The sequence below is a fragment of the Chiloscyllium plagiosum genome, chromosome 7 (genome assembly GCF_004010195.1).
Source record: "Chiloscyllium plagiosum isolate BGI_BamShark_2017 chromosome 7, ASM401019v2, whole genome shotgun sequence".
Taxonomy (NCBI): Eukaryota; Metazoa; Chordata; class Chondrichthyes; order Orectolobiformes; family Hemiscylliidae; genus Chiloscyllium; species Chiloscyllium plagiosum.
The window spans coordinates 35362896-35382667 of record NC_057716.1 but is presented as its reverse complement, the minus strand read 5'-3'; the positions used below and the strand labels follow the sequence as shown (position 1 = coordinate 35382667).

At 44.3% G+C, this 19772-nt stretch overlaps 1 protein-coding gene across 1 annotated transcript in view; it reads right to left on the bottom strand.

Moving 5' to 3' along the window:
• cps1 (carbamoyl-phosphate synthase 1, mitochondrial) overlaps positions 1-17780 on the bottom strand; it is a 730040-nt gene extending 712260 nt beyond the window's left edge. Inside the window, exon 1 of the mRNA XM_043693435.1 lies at positions 17215-17780. Within this exon, the coding sequence (XP_043549370.1) occupies positions 17215-17340 (126 nt within the window). The 5' untranslated portion in view covers positions 17341-17780. The remainder of the gene's footprint in view (positions 1-17214) is intronic.
• Positions 17781-19772: the final 1992 nt, after the last annotated feature.

Sequence of the window (19772 nt, the reverse complement as noted above, 5' to 3'; positions counted from 1 at the left end):
CTAGGAACTCTCCAACCACAAGGGATGAACTCGGGTTTCACCAGTTTCCTCATTTCCCCTCCCCCCACCTTGTCTCAGTCAAATCCATCGAATTCAGCACCGCCTTCCTAACCTGCAATCTTCTTCCCGACCTCTCCGCCCCCACCCCCGTCTGACCTATCACCCTCACCTTGACCTCTTTCCACCTATCACATTTCCGACGCCCCTCCCCCAAGTCCCTCCTCCCTACCTTTTATCTTAGCCTGCTGGACACACTTTCCTCATTCCTGAAGAAGGGCTTATGCCCGAAACGTCGATTCTCCTGTTGCCTGGATGCTGCCTGACCTGCTGCGCTTTTGCAGCAACACATTTCCAGCTCTGATCTCCAGCATCTGCAGACCTCACTTTCTCCATAAAAATTAGCATTCCATTAGCCTTTTTAACAACTTGCTGCACCTGCATGATAGCTTTCAGTGACTTACTGACAAGGACACCTACGCACCTTGGTATATCTACACTTTCCAACCTGTTAGTATGTAAGAAAGATCTCCAGCATCTGCAGACCTCACTTTCTCCATAAAAATTAGCATTCCATTAGCCTTTTTAACAACTTGCTGCACCTGCATGATAGCTTTCAGTGACTTACTGACAAGGACACCTACGCACCTTGGTATATCTACACTTTCCAACCTGTTAGTATGTAAGAAATACTCTGCACACCTGTTCCTCCTACCAAAGTGGAAAACCTCATTTTTCCACATTATATTCCATCTGACAATACTCCCCTTTCATATCAATTGCTATGACAAAAACAAAAGCAGTTTTATTTTTCTCTTCGCAAGCTTAATTCTTTCGACCTGGTTGACACTTGAAGAATTTACCTGACATGCATCATAGCGCATCTTTCATTGTATTATTATATTCTCCATTTCACTCAACTGTCTCGATATTTCATCTTTGTTCAAACATACCCAGACTGTACCTGTTGCTCCTCCTTCTGAAAGACCACCCATGGTTGTGTTAGAAATCTTCCGGTTTCCGGTTTCATTTTACCCTGGCTAGACGCCCTCTCATCCTATTAACATTATCTCCCAATTTGAAGAGAGCCTTGGTTTTCTTCATTACAAAACTAAACTTTATCATGCAATGATTACTCCTTTCCAAGTGTTCCTCAACAGACACTTGGTTCATTCACTCCAGCTCATTCCCCAAAACCAGATCCAGCAAAGCTTCCTCCCTAGTTGTACCAAGGACATATTGGCCAAGACCCTTCTCCTGAACACAGATCTGAAATTCCTCCCCCATTTTACTTTTTACATTATCCCAGTTAAGATTTGGGTAATTAAAGCTCCCAATATCAACACTATGTAGTTCTTGGTTGTCTCTCTGATTTCAGACAGATTTGTTCCTTGATCTCTCATTGGAGGCATACAGATGACCCCAGTAGCATAATCATCTTCATTTTGCTTCTCATCTCTGAATAAAAGGATTCTGCCCCTGCCCTCTCAAATACAACCCCTCTTTCCAAATTTAAAATGGCTTCCAGTGTCAGTACTACCACAACATCCCTCTCTTCTCTCCCTTTGTCTCGTCTGAAGATTTGGCACTGGCGATAATTTCCAAGCCAGGATTGCAGTGTAAAAATACAGCTCCTTTTCTGACTCAAACATTCACACCTCCAAAGTGCATGGAGGGAAACTTGCACATGGTGACATTCCCATGTACCTGTTGCAGAAATTTTAAAAAAAGGGTATTATGCATTGGAGGGAAGACTGGAATGCAGTTCAGTGGCACCTGTTCACAGGGTTTGCTGAGATGATCCTTTTGCTCAACAGAACACAACTTCTCAAATCATTCTACTCCAGATACTTTCACTTGCTTGCAGAAGGCACAGGGTGACTCATTCAAGCTTACAAAAAGGTCTCTGACATTTTTCATTAAAAGTCACAGCAACTGATGATGGGAAATAAACTGGCCTCCTTCAGGTTTGAGATGCTTTTGATTGCAGTGTAAAAATACAGCTCCTTTTCTGACTCAAACATTCACACCTCCAAAGTGTTCAACATCCTGGGAGTCAGAGTCATAGATGTACAGCATGGAAACAGACCCTTCGGTCCAACTCGTCCATGCCAACCAGATATCCCAACCCAATCTAGTCCCACCTGCCAGCACCCAGCCCATACCCCTCCAAATGGGCGGCACGGTGGCACAGTGGTTAGCACTGCTGCCTCGCAGCGCCAGAGACCCGGGTTCAATCAGACTCAGGCGACTGACTGTGTGGAGTTTGCACGTTCTCCCCGTGTCTGCGTGGGTTTCCTCCGGGGGCTCCGGTTTCCTCCCACAGTCACAAAGATGTGCAAGTCAGGTGAATTGGCTATGCTAAATTGCCCGTAGTGTTAGGTAAAGGGGTAAATGTAGCGGTATCGGTGGGTTACGCTTTGACGGGTCGGTGTGGACTTGTTGGGCCGAAGGGCCTGTTTCCACACTAAGTAATCTAATCTAATCTAATCTAATCCTTCCTATTCATATACCCATCCAAATGCCTCTTAAATGTTGCAATTGTACCAGCCTCCATCACTTCCTCGTGCAGCTCATTTTTCCTCGTGCAGCTAAGTTTTGCACCTTCTCAAGTAGATACCTCCACACATTGAATCAGGAAATTGTCTTGAACACACTTAACAAATTCCTCTCCATCTAAACCTTTAACACTATGGCAGTCCCAGTCTATGTTTGGAAAGTTAAAATCTCCTGCCTTAACCACCACCCTATTATTCTTACAGATAATGGAGATCTCCTAACAAATCTATTTCTCAATGTCCCTCTGACTATTAGGGGGTCTATAATACAATCCCAATAAGGTTTCATCCCTTTCTTATTTCTCAGTCCAACCTAAATAACGTCCCTGGATGTATTTCTGGGATTATCCTCTCTCAGTAATGCTATCCCTTATCAAAAATACCTTTCGTATTCATGCATCCATTCAAAATATCTTTTAAATGTTGTAACTGAACCTGCATCGACCACGTCCTCTGGCAGTTCGTTTCACGTACAAACTACACTCTGTGAAAGTTGCCCCTCAGGTCCCTTTCAAAGATTTCTCCTCACACCTTAAAAATATGCGGCTTAGTTTTGAACTCGCCCACCCTCAGAGAGATCTTTGCTATTCACCTTATCTATGCCTCTCATGATTTTATGAACCTCCATAATTGCATATAATTATATATAAATAGCAGCAAGACATCCCTGCACTTCTTCCCAAATCCTCTTTCGATGAAGGTCAACATTCCATCTGCTTTCTTTTCTGCCTGCTACAGCTGGCCACTTGCTTACAGCAACTGGTCTACATGGTCACCCAGGTCCTCATTGCACCTCTCTCTTTCCCAATGTATCACCAATTTGTTAATAAGCTGCCTTCCTGTTGATTGTTCCAAAAGTGGGCAAATTCACATTTATCCATGTTGTGCTTCATCTGCCATGTACTCACCCACTCAGACAACTTGCATTAATCACACTGAAACATCTCTGCATCCTCCTCCGTTCCCCCTCCAACCCAACTTTGTGTCATTTCATTTTTTAAAAAATTACTTTTTGCTTCCTATCTGCCAGCCAGTCTCTATCCAGGTCGGTACCTGGGAGTATGATGTTATTGCTATTACTGAGACTTGATTAAGGGAAGGCCATGATTGGCAACTAAATATCCCAGGATAGTGATGCTTCAGAGGGGATAGACAGGGAGGTAAAAGGGGTTGAGGAGTTGCATTACTCGTCAAAGAGGATATCACAGCTGTGCTGAAGGGAGGGCACTATGGAGGACTCGAGCAGCGAGCAATATGGGCAGACCTTAGAAATAGGAAGGGGGCGGTAACAATGTTGGGGCTATCGTACAGGCCTCCCAACAGCGAGCATAAGAGATACAGGTACAAATACGCAAACAGATTATGGGAAGATGTAGGAGCAACAGGGTGGTGGTGATGGGAGACTTTAATCTTCTCAACATTGACTCAGATTGACTTAATGTTAGAGCAGAATTTGTACGGACCATCCAGGAGGGTTTTCTAGATGTAAATAATCCAACTCAGGAAGAGGCCTGGTGTTGGGGAATGTGCTCGGCTAGGTGGTTGAAATTTCAGTATGGGATTGTTTTGGGAATAGTGACCCCATTCCATAAGACGAGAGTAGTCCCAAAGGAAGAATGCTGGGGAGAGGGGGGGCGGCGAGAGGAGGTAACTATAAATTCAGCAGGAGCAGGGGAACGTAGATTGGGGCAACTGTTTGAAGGTAAATCCATATTTGATATGTGGGAGACTTTTAAAGAGAGGTTGATTAGAGTGCAGAATAGACATGTCCCTGTGAAAATGAGAGATAGAAATGGCAAGATTAGGGAACCATGGATGACAGGTGAAATTGTGAGACGAGCTAAGAGGAAAAAGGAAGCATACGTAAGATCTAAGCAACTGAAGACAGAATAAGCTTTGGAAGAATATCGGGAAAGTAGGACCAAACTGAAACAAGAAATTAAGAAGGCTTAAGAGGGGTCATGAGATATCTTTAGCAAACAGGGTTAAAGTGAAATCCTGAAATCTTTTAGTTGTATGTAAGGAGCAAGAGGATAACCACAGAAAAGGTTGGCCCACTCAAGGACAAAAGGAGGAAAGTTATGCATGGAGCAGATGTTGTGGTTAGGGATAGATGTTTGATTACTCTAGGTCAAATCAGTTTGAGGGAGGAAGGAAGTGTTGGCATCCAAAAAGGCATTAAGGTGGACAGGTCCCCAGGTCTGGATGGGATCTATCCCAGGTTACTGAGGGAAGCAAGAGACGAAATAGCTGGGGCCTTAACAGATATCTTTGCAGCATCCTTGAACATCGGAGGACTGGAGAATTGCTAATGTTGTCTCCTTGGTTAAGAAGGGTAGCAGGGATAATCCAGGGAATTATAGACTAGAGAGCCTGACGTCACTGATAGGGAAGCTGCTGGAGAAGATACTAAGGGATATGATCTATTTACATTTGGAAGAACATAGGCTTATCAGTGATTGGCAACATGGTTCTGCAGGGAAGATCATGTCTTAACAACTTAATAGAATTGTTTGAGTAAGTGACCAAGTTGTTGATGAGGGAAAAGACTGTAGATGTCATATACATGGACTTCAGTAAGGCATTTGATAAGGTTCCCCATGGTAGACTGATGAAGAAAGTGAAGTCACACAGGGTCCAGGGTGTACTAGCTAGATGGATAGAGAACTGGCTGGACAACAGGAGACAAAGAGTAGAAGGGAGTTTCTCAAAATGGAGAACTGTGACCAGTGGTGTTCCACAGAGATCTGTGCTGGGACCACAGTTGCTTGTGATATACATAAATGATTTGGAGGAAGGTATCGATGGTCTGATTAACACGTTTGCAGATGACACCAAGATTGGTGGAGGAGCAGACAGTGAAGGGGACTGTCAGAGAATACAGCAAAATATAGATAGATTGGAGAGTTGGGCAAAGAAATGGCGGGCAAATGTGAGTGAGGAATTTTGGAAGATCAAATTCAAGAACCAACCAAACATTATTTGGAAAAGCCCTGGGGAAAACTGATGTACTGAGAGATCTGGATGTTCAGGTCCACTTTCCCTGAAGGTGACAACGCAGGTCAGTCAAGTGATCAAGAAGGCATACAGCATACTTCATCAGATGGGGTATTGAATACAAGCGTTGGCAGATCATGTTACAGTTGTACAGGACTTTGGTTTGGCCACATTTGGAATACTACGTACCATTCTGGTAGCCATATTACCAAAAGGATGTGGATGTTTTGGAAAAGGTGCAGAGGAGGTTCACTAGGATGTTACCTGGTATGGAGGACGCTAGCTATGAAGACAGGTTGAGTAGTTTAGGATTATTTTCATCAGAAAGACAGAGGTTGAGAGGGAACTCAATTGAGATCTACAAAAACATGAGATGTACAGACAGGGTGGATAGCAAGCAGCTTTTTCCCCCAGAGTGGGGTCTCAATTACTAGGGGTCACAAGTTCAAGGTGAGAGGGGAGAAGTTTAAGGGAAATATGTGTGAAAATTTCTTTACGCAGTGGGTGGTGAGTACCTAAAACACATTGCCAGCAGAGGTGGTAGAGACAGGCACAGTAGTATCATTTAAGATGTGTCTACACAGATACATGAACGGGCAAGGAGCAGAGGGATACAAATCCTTAGACAGGTTTAGATTGAGAATCTGGATTGGCGCAGGCTTGGAGGGGCAGAGGTTCCTGTGCTGCACTTTTCTTTGTTCTGGGATTTACATACTAATGAACCAAAACCTGCAACCCATTCTAAAAGATGAAAGACTTAACAGTAATCTAGGTGTATTCAATATATCACACCAGCTGCATGACACTGATCTTTTGCTATAAATTTTGTGACTTAAGATCCTGCCCCACTAGTTACCCGATGAAGGAGCAGTGCTCAGAAAGCTAGTGCTTCCAAATAAACCTGTTGGACTACAACCTGGTGTTATGCAGTTTTTAAAACTTTGTTCACCCCAGTCCAACACCGGCACCTCTACATCGGGGCTGCGACACACTCGAGCCTGTCCACTAGTATCAACCTGGATTAAAGGAATCAGTCAATGTGGTACCTCAGAGGTCCATAAAATTCACAGATTCACTGCCCTTAGAGAGGAGATTCCTCCAAATATCTGTCTTAATTGTGCAGCCCCTTATTCTGAGATTATACCCTCTGGTTCTATACTCTCCCAAAAGGGGAAACAGCATCTCTGCATTTACTCTGGCAAGTTCTCATCAGAAACTGTCAAGATTCTTAGTGATTGGAACCAGGTTGACCTTGTTAAGAACAAGATTCCTGATTGGGGTTGTTAACCTCAGCCAATCAGGAAAGCCTTGGCTGACCAAGGCAACCAGGAGCTTAAATCTTCTCAGTTGAGGACTGACTCCAAGCTGGCTGGGCACACAGCCAGTGTGGTGTGGGGAACAGTCCTCTCGACCAGAAACATTGCATTTCTTTTTTTGTGCTGTGGAGGTGCCTGTGTTGGAATGGTGTGGACCAAGTTAAAAATCACACAACACCAGGTTATCGTCCAACAGGTTTATTTGGAAGCACAAGCCTATGGAGTGTTGTCCCTTTGTCCTGATGAAGGAGCAGCGCTCCAAAAGCTTGTACTTCCAAATAAATCTGCTGGACTAAAACCTGGTGTTGCGTGATTTTAAACTTCCTTTTTGTGATTGTGTTTTTCTTTGGGCTGTGTTCAGCTGCACCAGCAACCACCACCATCACTACTGCTGAGGCCTGGGCCTGCCCCTACTGACAAAAAGATACACGGTTGGTTTTTCTGGTGGTGGAGTAGTATTTACACTTGGTGTTTTCACTGCGGCTTGCACCGACACATAGACAAGATGGGTGCTGGAATATAAGCACTACTGCTGTAAAAGAGAAAGAAAAAATGTAACCAGGAGAGTATCGGTATATCTATAGCTATAACAGAGTAAGATCAGGGCCAATCAAGGATAGTATTAGGAAGTTGTGCACGGAGTCCGAGGAGATAGGGCAACTGCTAAATGAATATTTTTCAACAGTATTCACACTGGAAGGAGACAACATTGTCGAGGAGAATACTAAGATACAGGCTATTAGACTAGACGGGATTGAGGTTCACAAGGAGGTATTAGCACTTTCGGAAAGTGTGAAAAAAGTAAGCTGCTGGGCTGGAGAGGATTTATCCTAGGATTCTCTGGGAAGCCAGGGAGGAGATTGCTGAGCCTTTGGCTTTGATCTTTATGTCGCCATTGTCTACAGGAATAGTGCCTGAAGACTGGAGGATAGCAAATGTTGTTCCCTTGTTCAAAGGGAGTAGAGACAACCCTGATAATTAGATTGGCGAGCCTTACTTCAGTTGTGGATAAAGTATTAGAAAAGATTAAAATGAGATAAGATTTATAATCTTCTAGAGAGAAATAAGTTGATTTGGGGTAGTCAACACAGTTTTGTGAAGGGTAGGTCGTGCCTCGCAATCCTGATTGAATTTTATGAGATGGTGACCAAACAGGTGGGTGAGGGTAAAGTAGCTGATGTCAGGGTATGGGATGGAGGGTGATTTCGTGGTTTGGATCAGAAATTGGCTAGCTGAAAGAAGACAGAGGGTAGTGGTTTTTGGGAAATGTTAATCCTAGAGTTCAGTTACCAGTGGTGTATCACAAGGATCTGTTTTGGGGCCACTGCTGTTGTCATTTTTATAAATGACCTGGATGAGGGCGTAGAAGGATGGGTTAGTAAATTTGCAGATGACACTAAGGTTGGTGGAGTTGTGGACAGTGCCAAAGGATGTTGCAGGTTACAGAAGGACATAGATAAGCTGCAGAGCTGGGCTGAAATGTAGCAAATGGAGTTTAAGGTGGAAAAATGTGAGGTGATTCACTTTGGAAGGAGCAACACGAATAAAGAGTACTGGGCTAACGGTAAGATTCTTGGCAGTGTTGTTGAGTAGACAGACCTCGATGCCCATGTACATAGATCCTTGAAAGTTGCCACCCAGGTTGACAGGGTCATTAAGAAGGCATACAGCTTTTATTAGTAGAGGGAATGAGTTTCGGAGCCATGAGGTCATGCTACAAAACGATGCCCATGTACATAGATCCTTGAAAGTTGCCACCCAGGTTGACAGGGTCATTAAGAAGGCATACAGCTTTCTTAGTAGAGGGAATGAGTTTCGGAGCCATGAGGTCATGCTACAAAACTCTGGCACAGCCGCACTTGGAGTACTGCGTACAGTTCTGGTCACCGCATTATAGGAAAGATGTGGGAGCTTTGGAAAGGGGTCAGGAGGAGAATTACTCGGATGTTGCCTGGTATAGAGGGAGGGTCTAATCAGAGGGTTTGATAGGGTGGACCGTGAGAGCCTTTTTCCTCAGATGGTGATGGCTAGCATGAGGAGACACAGCTTTAAACTTAGGGGTGATAGATATAGGGCAAGTGTCAGAGTTAGTTTCTTTACTCAGGAGGAGAAGGGTCATGGAACACAATGCCTGCATCACTAGCAGACTCACCAACTTTAAGGGCATTTAAATGGTCACTGGATAAACAGTGATGATGGAATAGCATAGGTTTGATGGGCTTCAGATTGGTTCCACAGGTCGGTGCAACATCGAGGGCCAAAGGGCCTGTACTGTGCTGTAATGTTCTAGATTAGAATCTCTTCAGTTGAGGACCGACTCCAAGCTGTGCACAAGTAAATAAAGGGTGACTTGGTGACTGGATACCAGCCTCTGTGCAGTTATTTCAGTTTCAGCAAGGTCACCTCTTATTGTTCTAAACTCCAATGAGTCCAGTCCCAACCTACTCAACCTCTCCTCATAAGACAGTCCATCCATATCCAGTATCAGCCCAGTGAATCTTCTCTGGACTACTTCCAATGACAGTAAATATCTTTCCTTAAATAAAGGGCCCCCAAACTGTTTACTGGACGTCAGTTGTGGTCTGAATAAGATCTTGTACAGTTTTAACACGATCTATTTATTTTGTATACTCTATTCCCTTTGAAATATAGGCCAACATTCCATTGGATTTCCTGATCACCTGTTAAACCTGGATGCTAGATATTCGTAAATCATGAACAAGTACTTCCAAATCCCTCTATTCTGCAGCTTTAGATTAGATTCCATGATTAGATTCCCTACAGTGTGGAAACAGGCCCTTCGGCCCAACAAGTCCACACCGACCCTCCGAAAAGCACCCACCCATTCTGCCACATTTACCCACGATTAATCCACCTAACACTGTGGGCAATTTAGCATGGCCAATTCACCTAACCTGTACATCTTTGGACTGTGGGAGAAACCGGAGCACCCAGAGGAAACCCACGCAGACACAGGGATGTGCAAACTCCATACAGACTGTTGCCCGAGCCGGGAATTGAACCCGGGTCCCTGGCGCTGTGAGGCAGCAGTGCTAACTGAGCCACCATGCCACCTCTTTATTCAGCCTTTCTATATTTAAATAATATTCAGATAGTCACCCTATCCTTACCTCTACCATTCTTGTGAATGTGAAAGATGCCTTCTTCAAAGTGAAACAGCCCCCTTTTGGTGTAGTGCCCAGAACTGGAATGCAAAATTTTAAATTGAGGTACCTTGATATCACTCCTTTAACAAATAATGAATATCCCCAAAGATATTTCACACGATGAATATTAAGGAAACCTCAGCACTCAGCTGCAAAAAGACAAACCAGACTGAATGGTTAAAAGCTTCAGCAAAGAGGTGAGCTTTAAGGATCATCTTATAACAGGAAAGACAAGTTTAGGCTGAGATGTTTCTGGAGGTACTCCAGGGCACACACTAGGCAAGGGAAAGCACAGTCACCAAGGGTGGAGCCATTAAAATCTGCAAATGTTCAAAAGGCCACAGTCAGAGGAACATAGCACAGAGTTGCATGGCTGGAGGAGAATTACAAAGATTACAAAGGGACCAAGCAATGAAAATAGAAGAAATAATTTTAAAACTCAACCGGGACATTTATTTTTAAATTATTATATATTGCAGTGTTCTAGTTTTTTTAAATTATTTCTGCATTGCTATTTCTAAAACTCTCTGTTCCTCCAGCCCCCCGCCACCCACTATTTAGAAGTGATTCTGATCTTATGTCTAAAGACCAAGAGATGTGGTGACAAATTCTCCACAAGGTCAATTCCTGGAATGGTGGGACTATCTTATGTTGAAAGATTGGAGCTACTGGGCTTGTATACCCTTGAGTTTAGAAGACTGAGAGGGGATCTGATTGAGATGTATAAAATTATTAAAGGATTGGACACTCCGGAGGCAGGAAACATGTTTCCGCTGATGGGGGAGTACCGAACCAGAAGACACAGCTTAAAAATAAGGGTTAGGCCATTTAGGACAGAGATGAGGAGAAACTTCTTCACCCAGTGGTGGGTGTGTGGAATGCTCTGCCCCAGAAGGCAGTGGAGGCCCAGTCTCTGGATTTGTTTAAAGAAGAGTTGGATAGAGCTCTCAAGGATAGTGGAATCAAGGGTTATGGAGATAAGGCAGGAACAGAATACTGATTGGGGATGATCAGCCATGATCATAATGAATGGTGGTGCAGACTCGAAGGGCAGAATAGCCTACTCCGGCACCTATTGTGTATAATTCCAATAGATACGGTCTGTTCCAGCTCTCAGAATCGTAACTGAATTTACAGACAGTGTAATGCATTCCAAACTTCCCTTGCTGTGACAAAAAGGAGATCAGGTTAAACGTAGGTAAGATGTTTTCCTGCTTAAGAAGTCTAAAACCGGATGCACAATTTGGCAGTACAGACTTTATGGGCCAAAGGGCCTCTCCTGCATTCTATTTTAAAAATAAGGACAATGCCACTAAATCTGAGATGAGGATTGTGAACCTTGGTAATTGTCTACAACAGAGGGCTGCGGTGGTGGAGACTTTAAACAAGCTTAAGGTAGAGATTGATAGACTGATTGCCAGTGGTATAAAGAGTTATGGGGATGGGGTGGGTATGTTTGATCAACCATGATCATATTGACTGGTGGGCAGGCTTCTTGGGCTGAATGGCCCACACCTTTCCAACGTTCTTATGTTCATTATCTCAAGAAGGGAATGTAAGAGCTGTCAAAAAAAGCAAAAGGGTGACAGTTTTTCTACAATACTGCTCATCACATTCCACAATAATTGAAACCTTTCTGAAGAGTTATCATCCTGAAATACGAACAATGTTTTTTCTCTCTCTACAGATGCTGCTAGCCTGCTGAGTTTCGCCAGCAATTTATCTACAGATTTTTTATTTCTGGCATCCAACTTTTCCAACAGAATAGCTGACTAACCACAGCAATCCATCTCCCTCAATTAGTAGACAGAAGATCCAGAAAGGAGGGGAGGAAAACACCTAGACTTGAGAAATTTCAGATAGGAGTCTCCTAAATCCATGATGAGAAGGATAAGGGCAGCAGATACATAGGAACACCACCACCTGCAATTTTCCCTCCAAGCCACTCACCATCTTTATTTGGAAATATACTGCCATTCCTTCAGTGTCAATCGCCAAAATCCTGGAATTCTCTCCCCAAAGGCATCATGGGTCTACCTACAGCACTGACTGCAGCGGTTTAAGAAGGTAGCTCATCACCATCTTCTCAAGGGCAACAAGAGGTGGGCAACAAATGCTTCCTCATCCTGTGACACCCACATCCTATGGATGCACAAATTGTATACCCAATCCCTGAGGATTTCACCCCCATTCCCAGCAAAGCCCATATTGCCTGAATGCAGAGAGGTACAGAAAGAGATGGAATGGGAGGTGGAGTGGGAGTGGAATGGAGGTCCAGGTGGAGTAAAAGTGCAAGGGAGATGGAGGCTGAGCGCGAGGGTGAGCTGTAAAAGGTGGTTAAGCTAGAATGGAAGTGGAGTGTAATTAGTGTGGAGTTGTGTTGAAGTTGGGATGGATTTGAGCTGGAGTTGGGGTGGAGTGTAGTGGTGCATGGGTGGTGAAGGTGGAGTAGAGATGAAGATAGAATGGAGCTTCAAGTGGAGTGTGATGCAGGAGAGATAGAGCAGGAGCGGAGGTGAAGGTACATGTGGAGGTAGAGCGGGAGTGGAGATGGAGTCAAAGTGGACATAGAGGTGCAAGAGTGGATTGCATGGGGAGAGCAAGGGCAGGTGGAAGTAGAGTGGAAATGGAGCTGGAGGTGGAGAGGAATGGAAATGGAGTGATGGTGAAAAAAGATCAGAGTTGAATGGGTGTTCGACGCTACACTTCCCTTGGCATTTTGGATAAATGTTCTGCCGTTTGGAGCCTTATTACTTTGTCACTTTAGCTCCTGGGTTATGACAGAAAAGCAGACACTGGACAATAGAAACTTCCCAAAGGGTTGTCCACTGCATGAAGGCCTGCTTGTAATTACAGGCACTGCAAAAAAAAAAACAAGTCCTGCAGTCAAAACACAAGAGGGATAAGAGTGGGAAATAGTAGCCAACTTGGTCAGCAACAGTGATGATCCAACGGGAGGAGCCTGACCGGTGCACACGTCTATATATTGTCAAGTTGGGGAAGACTGAAGATAAAGATCACACATCTACTACGTGGCCAAGATTTCTGGCTGCCATGTTTCCTTTGATGGATGAGGGTTTATCTCAACATTATGGAGAATAAATAAAGGCGTTCTCTTCATTCCCGTGAAACCTAAGGGATTAAACATTTTTTTAAAGCAATTGTCCATGATACTAAACAATTGCAATGGGTCTATCAGAAGCATGTAGCTGAATAAAAACAATACATCAAGTCTGTAAATATATATCTTTCTAATTGAAATCAAGGCCATAATTGTAAAGCTAGGAAACAGAACACAGATTGAGGGCCCAGTGCCAATACTGTAGACTGCACTTTCAGTTCGACACATGCAGACTTCCTTCTAACTGCCTAAAGTCAGGAGCACATTTTGCTACAACAGTGTTACGATTATATCTCCATTCCCCAGCTCCTACACTACCCTTCACCTTCCCAACCACACCCTGCACTATATCTCTCTCCCCACCATGGAGGTATCTGTGATGGCGGCTTCTCTTACTGGAGGTGAATGAGCAGAGGTTTTCCCAAAACGTTGGAAATGAGCAGCCCAGGCCACTCCACTCCTAAAGTGTAAGACCAGCACAATATTTTACTCCAACTTGTTGGCACAATTTTAAAACAAAACAACAAATTTCAAGCTGCTGTTTTAACTAGTCTGTGAGACAGCTCTCAATTTTGGTAGCTGCCCTTGATTTTAGTAAGGAAGATTTTGCAGGGTCGACTGGGCTGTGTTTACTCGTCATCTCCAGTGCCTAGGTCGATGCCAGGTGCTCAATCCATTTTTGTTTTGTTCTAACTTTTTTTAAAAAACAGTGGAGAGCACAATTTAAAGGAAAGTATTTTGTTGGCTTTGATGTGTTTTAGGAAACCCTGCAGTTGTGAAAGGCATTAGGTAACCCTAAGTCTTTCTTTATATTCTGTCATGCCTCACACCATAACATTATGCAGTAGTGATCCACTTGGTAGTGAAGACACTGGATGAGCTGAAAATGTGTTGCTGGAAAAGCGCAGCAGGTCAGGCAGCATCGACGTTTCGGGCATGAGACTTCCGGAAGAAGGACTCATGCCCGAAACGTCGATTCTCCTGCTCCTTCGATGCTGCCTGACCTGCTGCACTTTTCCAGCAACACATTTTCAGCTCTGATCTCCAGCATCTGCAGTCCTCACTTTCTCCTAGAAGACACTGGATGAGTTAATTTAGTCATTTTCTCACACCATTCCCTCTGCTTCATAACCCATGCCTTGCACAAGCTGAGTACAACTTTCTCTTTATTATTGTCAGTGTCACCTATGAGTTGTGGGTGAATATTCCAGATGATTTAACCATACTACGGTACAAGTCACTGTTAAAAGGTGCCCCCAAATTTGGACATTGTCATTCATTAACAAGAGGTCGACATCTCTTAAGCATAGGTCAATTTGAGTAATACAGTTTACGTACTCAGCACTGTCCCCTGGAGTGGTACCAATGTCCAAGGTGAAAGAAAGGCCAGTAACCCTGCTGAGTAAATTCTGTTTCTGAAATCAGTCCCCACTGCTGAGCTTAAACATGACCTTTCCTACAATGAACAGCAATCTCTGGTGAAGTGTTCAATGAGGAGATGGACATGGCAGTGGTGAGAGATTGTTACTGTGCTATAATCTCCTTCAAGCAATCTTGGCAAAACTCAATTGATGGATGAAGATGTAATGAGAGAAAAGACAAGTTGGTCTCTCAATTGTTTCCCGGTTCTGATGGAGGTTCCACATTTCATAGATTAATCCCTCCACAGTCTAGATTAGAAGAGATTACTTAGTGTGGAAACAGGCCCTTCGGCCCAACAAGTCCACACCAACCCACCGAAGCGCAACCCACCCAGACCCATTCCCCTACATTTACCCCTTCACCTAACACTGTGGGCAATTTAGCATGGCCAATTCACCTAACCTGCACATTTTTGGACTGTGGGGGGAAACCGGAGCACCCGAAGGAAACCCACGCAGACAAGGGGAGAATGTGCAAACTCCACACAGTTCCCTGAGGTGGGAATTGAACCCGGGTCTCCGGCGCTGTGAGGCAGCAGTGCCACCGTGCCGCCCTAGCATCTTGAGTTTTCTTGTTTCAGATTTATTACAGAATATATTTCTCAGTTTCGACACTAAGTGAGTGTGGCCCTACGTTGATGGACTTGTATTGCAAGAATTTTCTTGTGCCTGACTAGTTCATATCATGGGATTGGAAGGGGTGAGTAAGATGTACCGGAGATTGAATTGTACACAGCCAACGGAGTTCACCTAGATTCCTACAATTTCCAACTCAATACACATTCATCTCCCACCCCAACATTTAACTTTCTCAACGTGATGTTCTTTCCTAACCCAAGGTGGTGGGGGTAGCAGCAGCAGATGCAGTGCACATCAAAAGGTCTGGGCTCAAACCCTACGGTGGGTAGCACAAGGAGTGATAGGGAGGGGCAGATCTGCATGAAGTGAAGATAAGGGTTTGAAAAGGAAGACAAGGGAGAGTTGAGGCCATCCTGAAAGCTAATAATACGGAGGACATTAACCAATCGACCCGAATGCAAAGCTTGAAAGTGGTTTTGAGGGCAGTATCAGCGTCTTATCTGACCAAACCAAGGCTGCAAATTGCAGGCCCACTCAGTCAGAAGCAAAAGGAACACAGCTCACAATAAACAGAGGGTCTCTCCACCAGTACTGCTTAAAGCGTATGCCTGGCCCACTTTCTCTTCCAAAGCAGCATTTCACCTTAAGGGAAAGTCTACAACACTTAGTTGAGGTCAACTCCTTGAACTCGAAGACTGACAAGTTTCAGGCAAATCAAAAGAGCATCATTCACGGAGTTGATGATGCATGGAAATAGACGCTACAGCATGGAAATAGATGCTTCAGTTTCTGTTCTCATTGGAAAGAAGGCGGCTAAGAGGGGATTTGATAGAGACATACAAGATGATCAGAGGATTAGATAGGGTAGACAGTGAAAGTCTTTTTCCTAGGATGATGACGTCAGCTTGTACGAGGCAGCATAACTACAAATTAAGGGGTGATAGATTTAAGATGGATGTCAGAGGCAGGTTCTTTACACAGAGAGTGGTAAGGGTGTGGAATACCTTACCTGCCAATGTAATCAACTCAGCCACATTAGGCAGATTTAAACAATCTTTGGATAAGCACATGCATGACGATGGGATAGTGTAGGAGGACGAGCTGAGAATAGTTCACAGGTCAGCGCAACATCGAGGGCTGAAGGGCCTGTTCTATGATCAGTCCAACTCGTCCATGTCGAACAGATATCCCAAATTAATCTAGTCCTATTTGCCAGCATTTAGCCAAACCTTTCCTATTCATGTACCGTCCTGATACTTTGTAAACTGTTGTAATTGTATCAACTTTAACCACCTCCTCTGACAGCTCCTTTTAACTCTTTTCCCCTCTCACCTTAAACCTATGATCTCCTTGGTCTTGTTCAGTATCCCAGGGAATAGCCTGGAGAGCACAGAGCTGCTCCGGACAAGCCTCTGCAAAGACTACACACTGAGGGATGCTCTAAAGGTTGCAGCAGCTGCCAGTGAGGCAAGACCACTGCCTAAGGTCTTTCTGCTGAAGTTAAATGGGGGGGGGGGGGTCCTGTTCAGTTATCAGACTCCCCCGCTGCATCAGATACATGTAAATAGTACCTTGCACAAGTAAGATATGCCTTGGGGCTTGTTGTTCTCCCTCAGCAAAGATAGTACAGAACCAAACCGCTTGGGTCACTATTTATGTATATGATTTTTCTATGCACAAAGCACATTTTTGAAATACATTTTTAAGTGACCTTATGGACAACTTTTTCCCAGCATTGTTACGTGGTGGTGGGAAAAAGGCAGCAGGATCCAACTCTCCCAAAAGGCAAAGGACTGCCCCAAGTGCTGTCCTCCCAGTGGCTTCCGCAAGAGAAACACCACATGACACACACACACACACACTGCGTATTAATTAAACCTGTTCCAATGGCATCTCCATTTAAATCGGAAATGCGTTTATTCGCTTAACAGCCCCTGGGACTTGTTTGCAACCAGAACTGCATGCATTATAACCTGCTTTCCTTTTGAGTGAATTGCTCTGAAATTCGCATTTCTCCCCAAAAAGCCCTCTTGGAAGAGGGAGCAGAAATGCGTTTACCTTACTGCTGAACACTCTGACTCCTGACCGTCCCAAACTCCACGGTGGCCCCTGAGTCCGGCTGCAAACTGCAACACCCTGTCTGAGGGATTTCAACAGATTGCACGCTCGGAGAATCTTCACCATCTTCGGATTTGAGAAACGAGAACTGATTCAACTTTAGCTGCACCTCCGTGTCGCCCCTGTCTTGCTCGGCACCTTCTGTAACTCCTCCAGGGAACTGTTCTTGTGCCGGATACTTGTATGTGTGAGTATCACTGATCTGAGTGAGCATGTGCAGGCGAAAAACTCTAGCGTGGCTTTCGGCTCCTTCCCGGCCACTGAAACCTCGAGGACTACTGCTGCTGAACTGATGAACCTTTTTACCAGCTGCTGGAAGCACATCAGGAGAGCCCTTCGCCGGGGGTGGGCGTGTTCAAATGTTGACACCGTAATTCTCCTAATCAAACAGCAGCGGTAGTCAAAGTCAGAGATGCATGCTGTCCACAGTTTGCATTACAAACACAAGCCTACCTCCAAACTTCTCCACACTGAACCCAAATGATTTCCTTTTCAGCACCATTGACCAGATTTCTCTTTGTGTTTTTAATGTGTTAACACAAAATTCCTTTACTTATTAAAGTGATGAGTAAATCTGAAATTTGGGCGAGTGTTTCTAAATTTGAATTGAGAAATTCATTGGGGGTGGGATTAAGGTGAAATATTTCATTCTGGATAAAAATTCTATATCTACGTTGTTCTGCTCATCCTACATCAGGGATAGACTCTCAAGAGAGGCATATTAAGACACCAATCTTCATTTCAGTGTCTTCCCAAAATAATCACAAATTGATACAGCGCAGGAGGCCATTCAGCCACAGAGAGATGTACAGCACGGAAACAGACCCTTCGGTCCAACTTGTCCATGCGGACCAGATATCCCAACCAAATCTAGTCTCACCTGCCAGCACCCAGCCCATATCCCTCCAAACTTTTCCTATTCGTATACCCATCCAGATGCCTTTTAAATGTTGCAATTGTACCAGCCTCCACCACTTCTTCTGGCAGCTCATTCCATACATGTACCACCCTCTGTGTGAAAAAGTTGCCCCTTAGGTCTCTCAACCACTTGTGCCTGCACCAGTTCTTTAACCTGGTGCCAATCTCCTTCCTTTTCCCCAAACCCTTGCACACCATTTCTATCCAAATAATAATCCAGTGCATTCTTGAATGCTTCAGGGGAACCTGACTCCAGCACATTTCCAGGCAGTGCATTCCAGACCATAACTACTAATTAAAACGTTTTTCCTCACATCGGCCTTTGTTTCATTTGCCCATCAGTTTAAACCCGTGCCTTTCTCATTCTTGTTCCTGCAGGATAGACTGCTTATATCCTATTGATTGGGAAATATTATATAGATGAGGTTATCATGTATAGACTGGGTTATTCTATATAGGCTGGGATATACCATATAAGATTGCATCATTAACACAGAGGTAAACAGAATCGTGCAAACCATCTCAAGTTTTCAGCCTGAAAGCAAGTCCGACCCACAATATACACAACTTCCAGCACAGGGAGCCAAACATCTCGGGATTGAACTGCAGGCAGTCGGCACCTATCTGTCCAGGCAACTGAGCCAACCAGCCTTCTCAAGGAATCCGTGGCAATGTACATTTACATACATGTTGCAGCCCAGAGCCATGGTGAGTGACAGCAGAGGCCCCCATGTTCTTTCTATCACATGGCTGACCTGGAATCTCTCCCACATTTACTGTCTGCCATTGGCATGAGTTGGAAGAATTTACAAGTTGCTCCTCAAACCTGTGAATGTGACATTCCCAACCAACAAGTCCCAGAGTGGGACTTGAACCTGGGACATTTGGCTCAGAGGCAGCAACATTACCCACTGGCCCAGACCACCTCCACGCTGGTACAAATAAAAGCCAGTACATTTCTCACTCACTTTTTGCAGCATTTGTGAGTCTTCAGTACTGAGACTGCTGGCCTTTCACAGTTTATAAGCGAGGACCTAAGGGATTACAATGGTTTTGGAGGAATCATTTGGTATCAGGTGAAATTGTTAGTGTTCTCTCTGGAACCCACATCTGCTAAATTTCCATAGTTCCCAGTCTTCCTCTGAGATGATATCAAAACAGTTCAAACTGTTTCATTGTCCTTGACAGCATTAAGGAGAAGGACAGGATGGGAGCACAGCCAGTGGCCTAGGGAACTATTATCCTCAGGCAGCAGTGTGCATCAATTGAAGACTTTAGGATTTTCCTTTTAAAATGAGTAAAGTGGACCCGTTCAGTGAAAGGATAAGATAGAAGACTAAGTCTCTGGTCCTTTCGTTTAATTACAACACCCAATTAGGCATGTCATTCTGAGGGTAGAGTGTACTTTTCCATCAGTTAAAGATTATCACCACACATTGTTAGGGTGTTTTATCTGTGAACTGCCTGGCTGTGAGGATTGTGTGCCTATGTTCTTTGTGCTGCTTGGTTATGTAGGAATGTTAAAACAATTTGCCTAATCATCCCTTTTGAAACATAATTGAAAGAGTTGAAGGTTACAC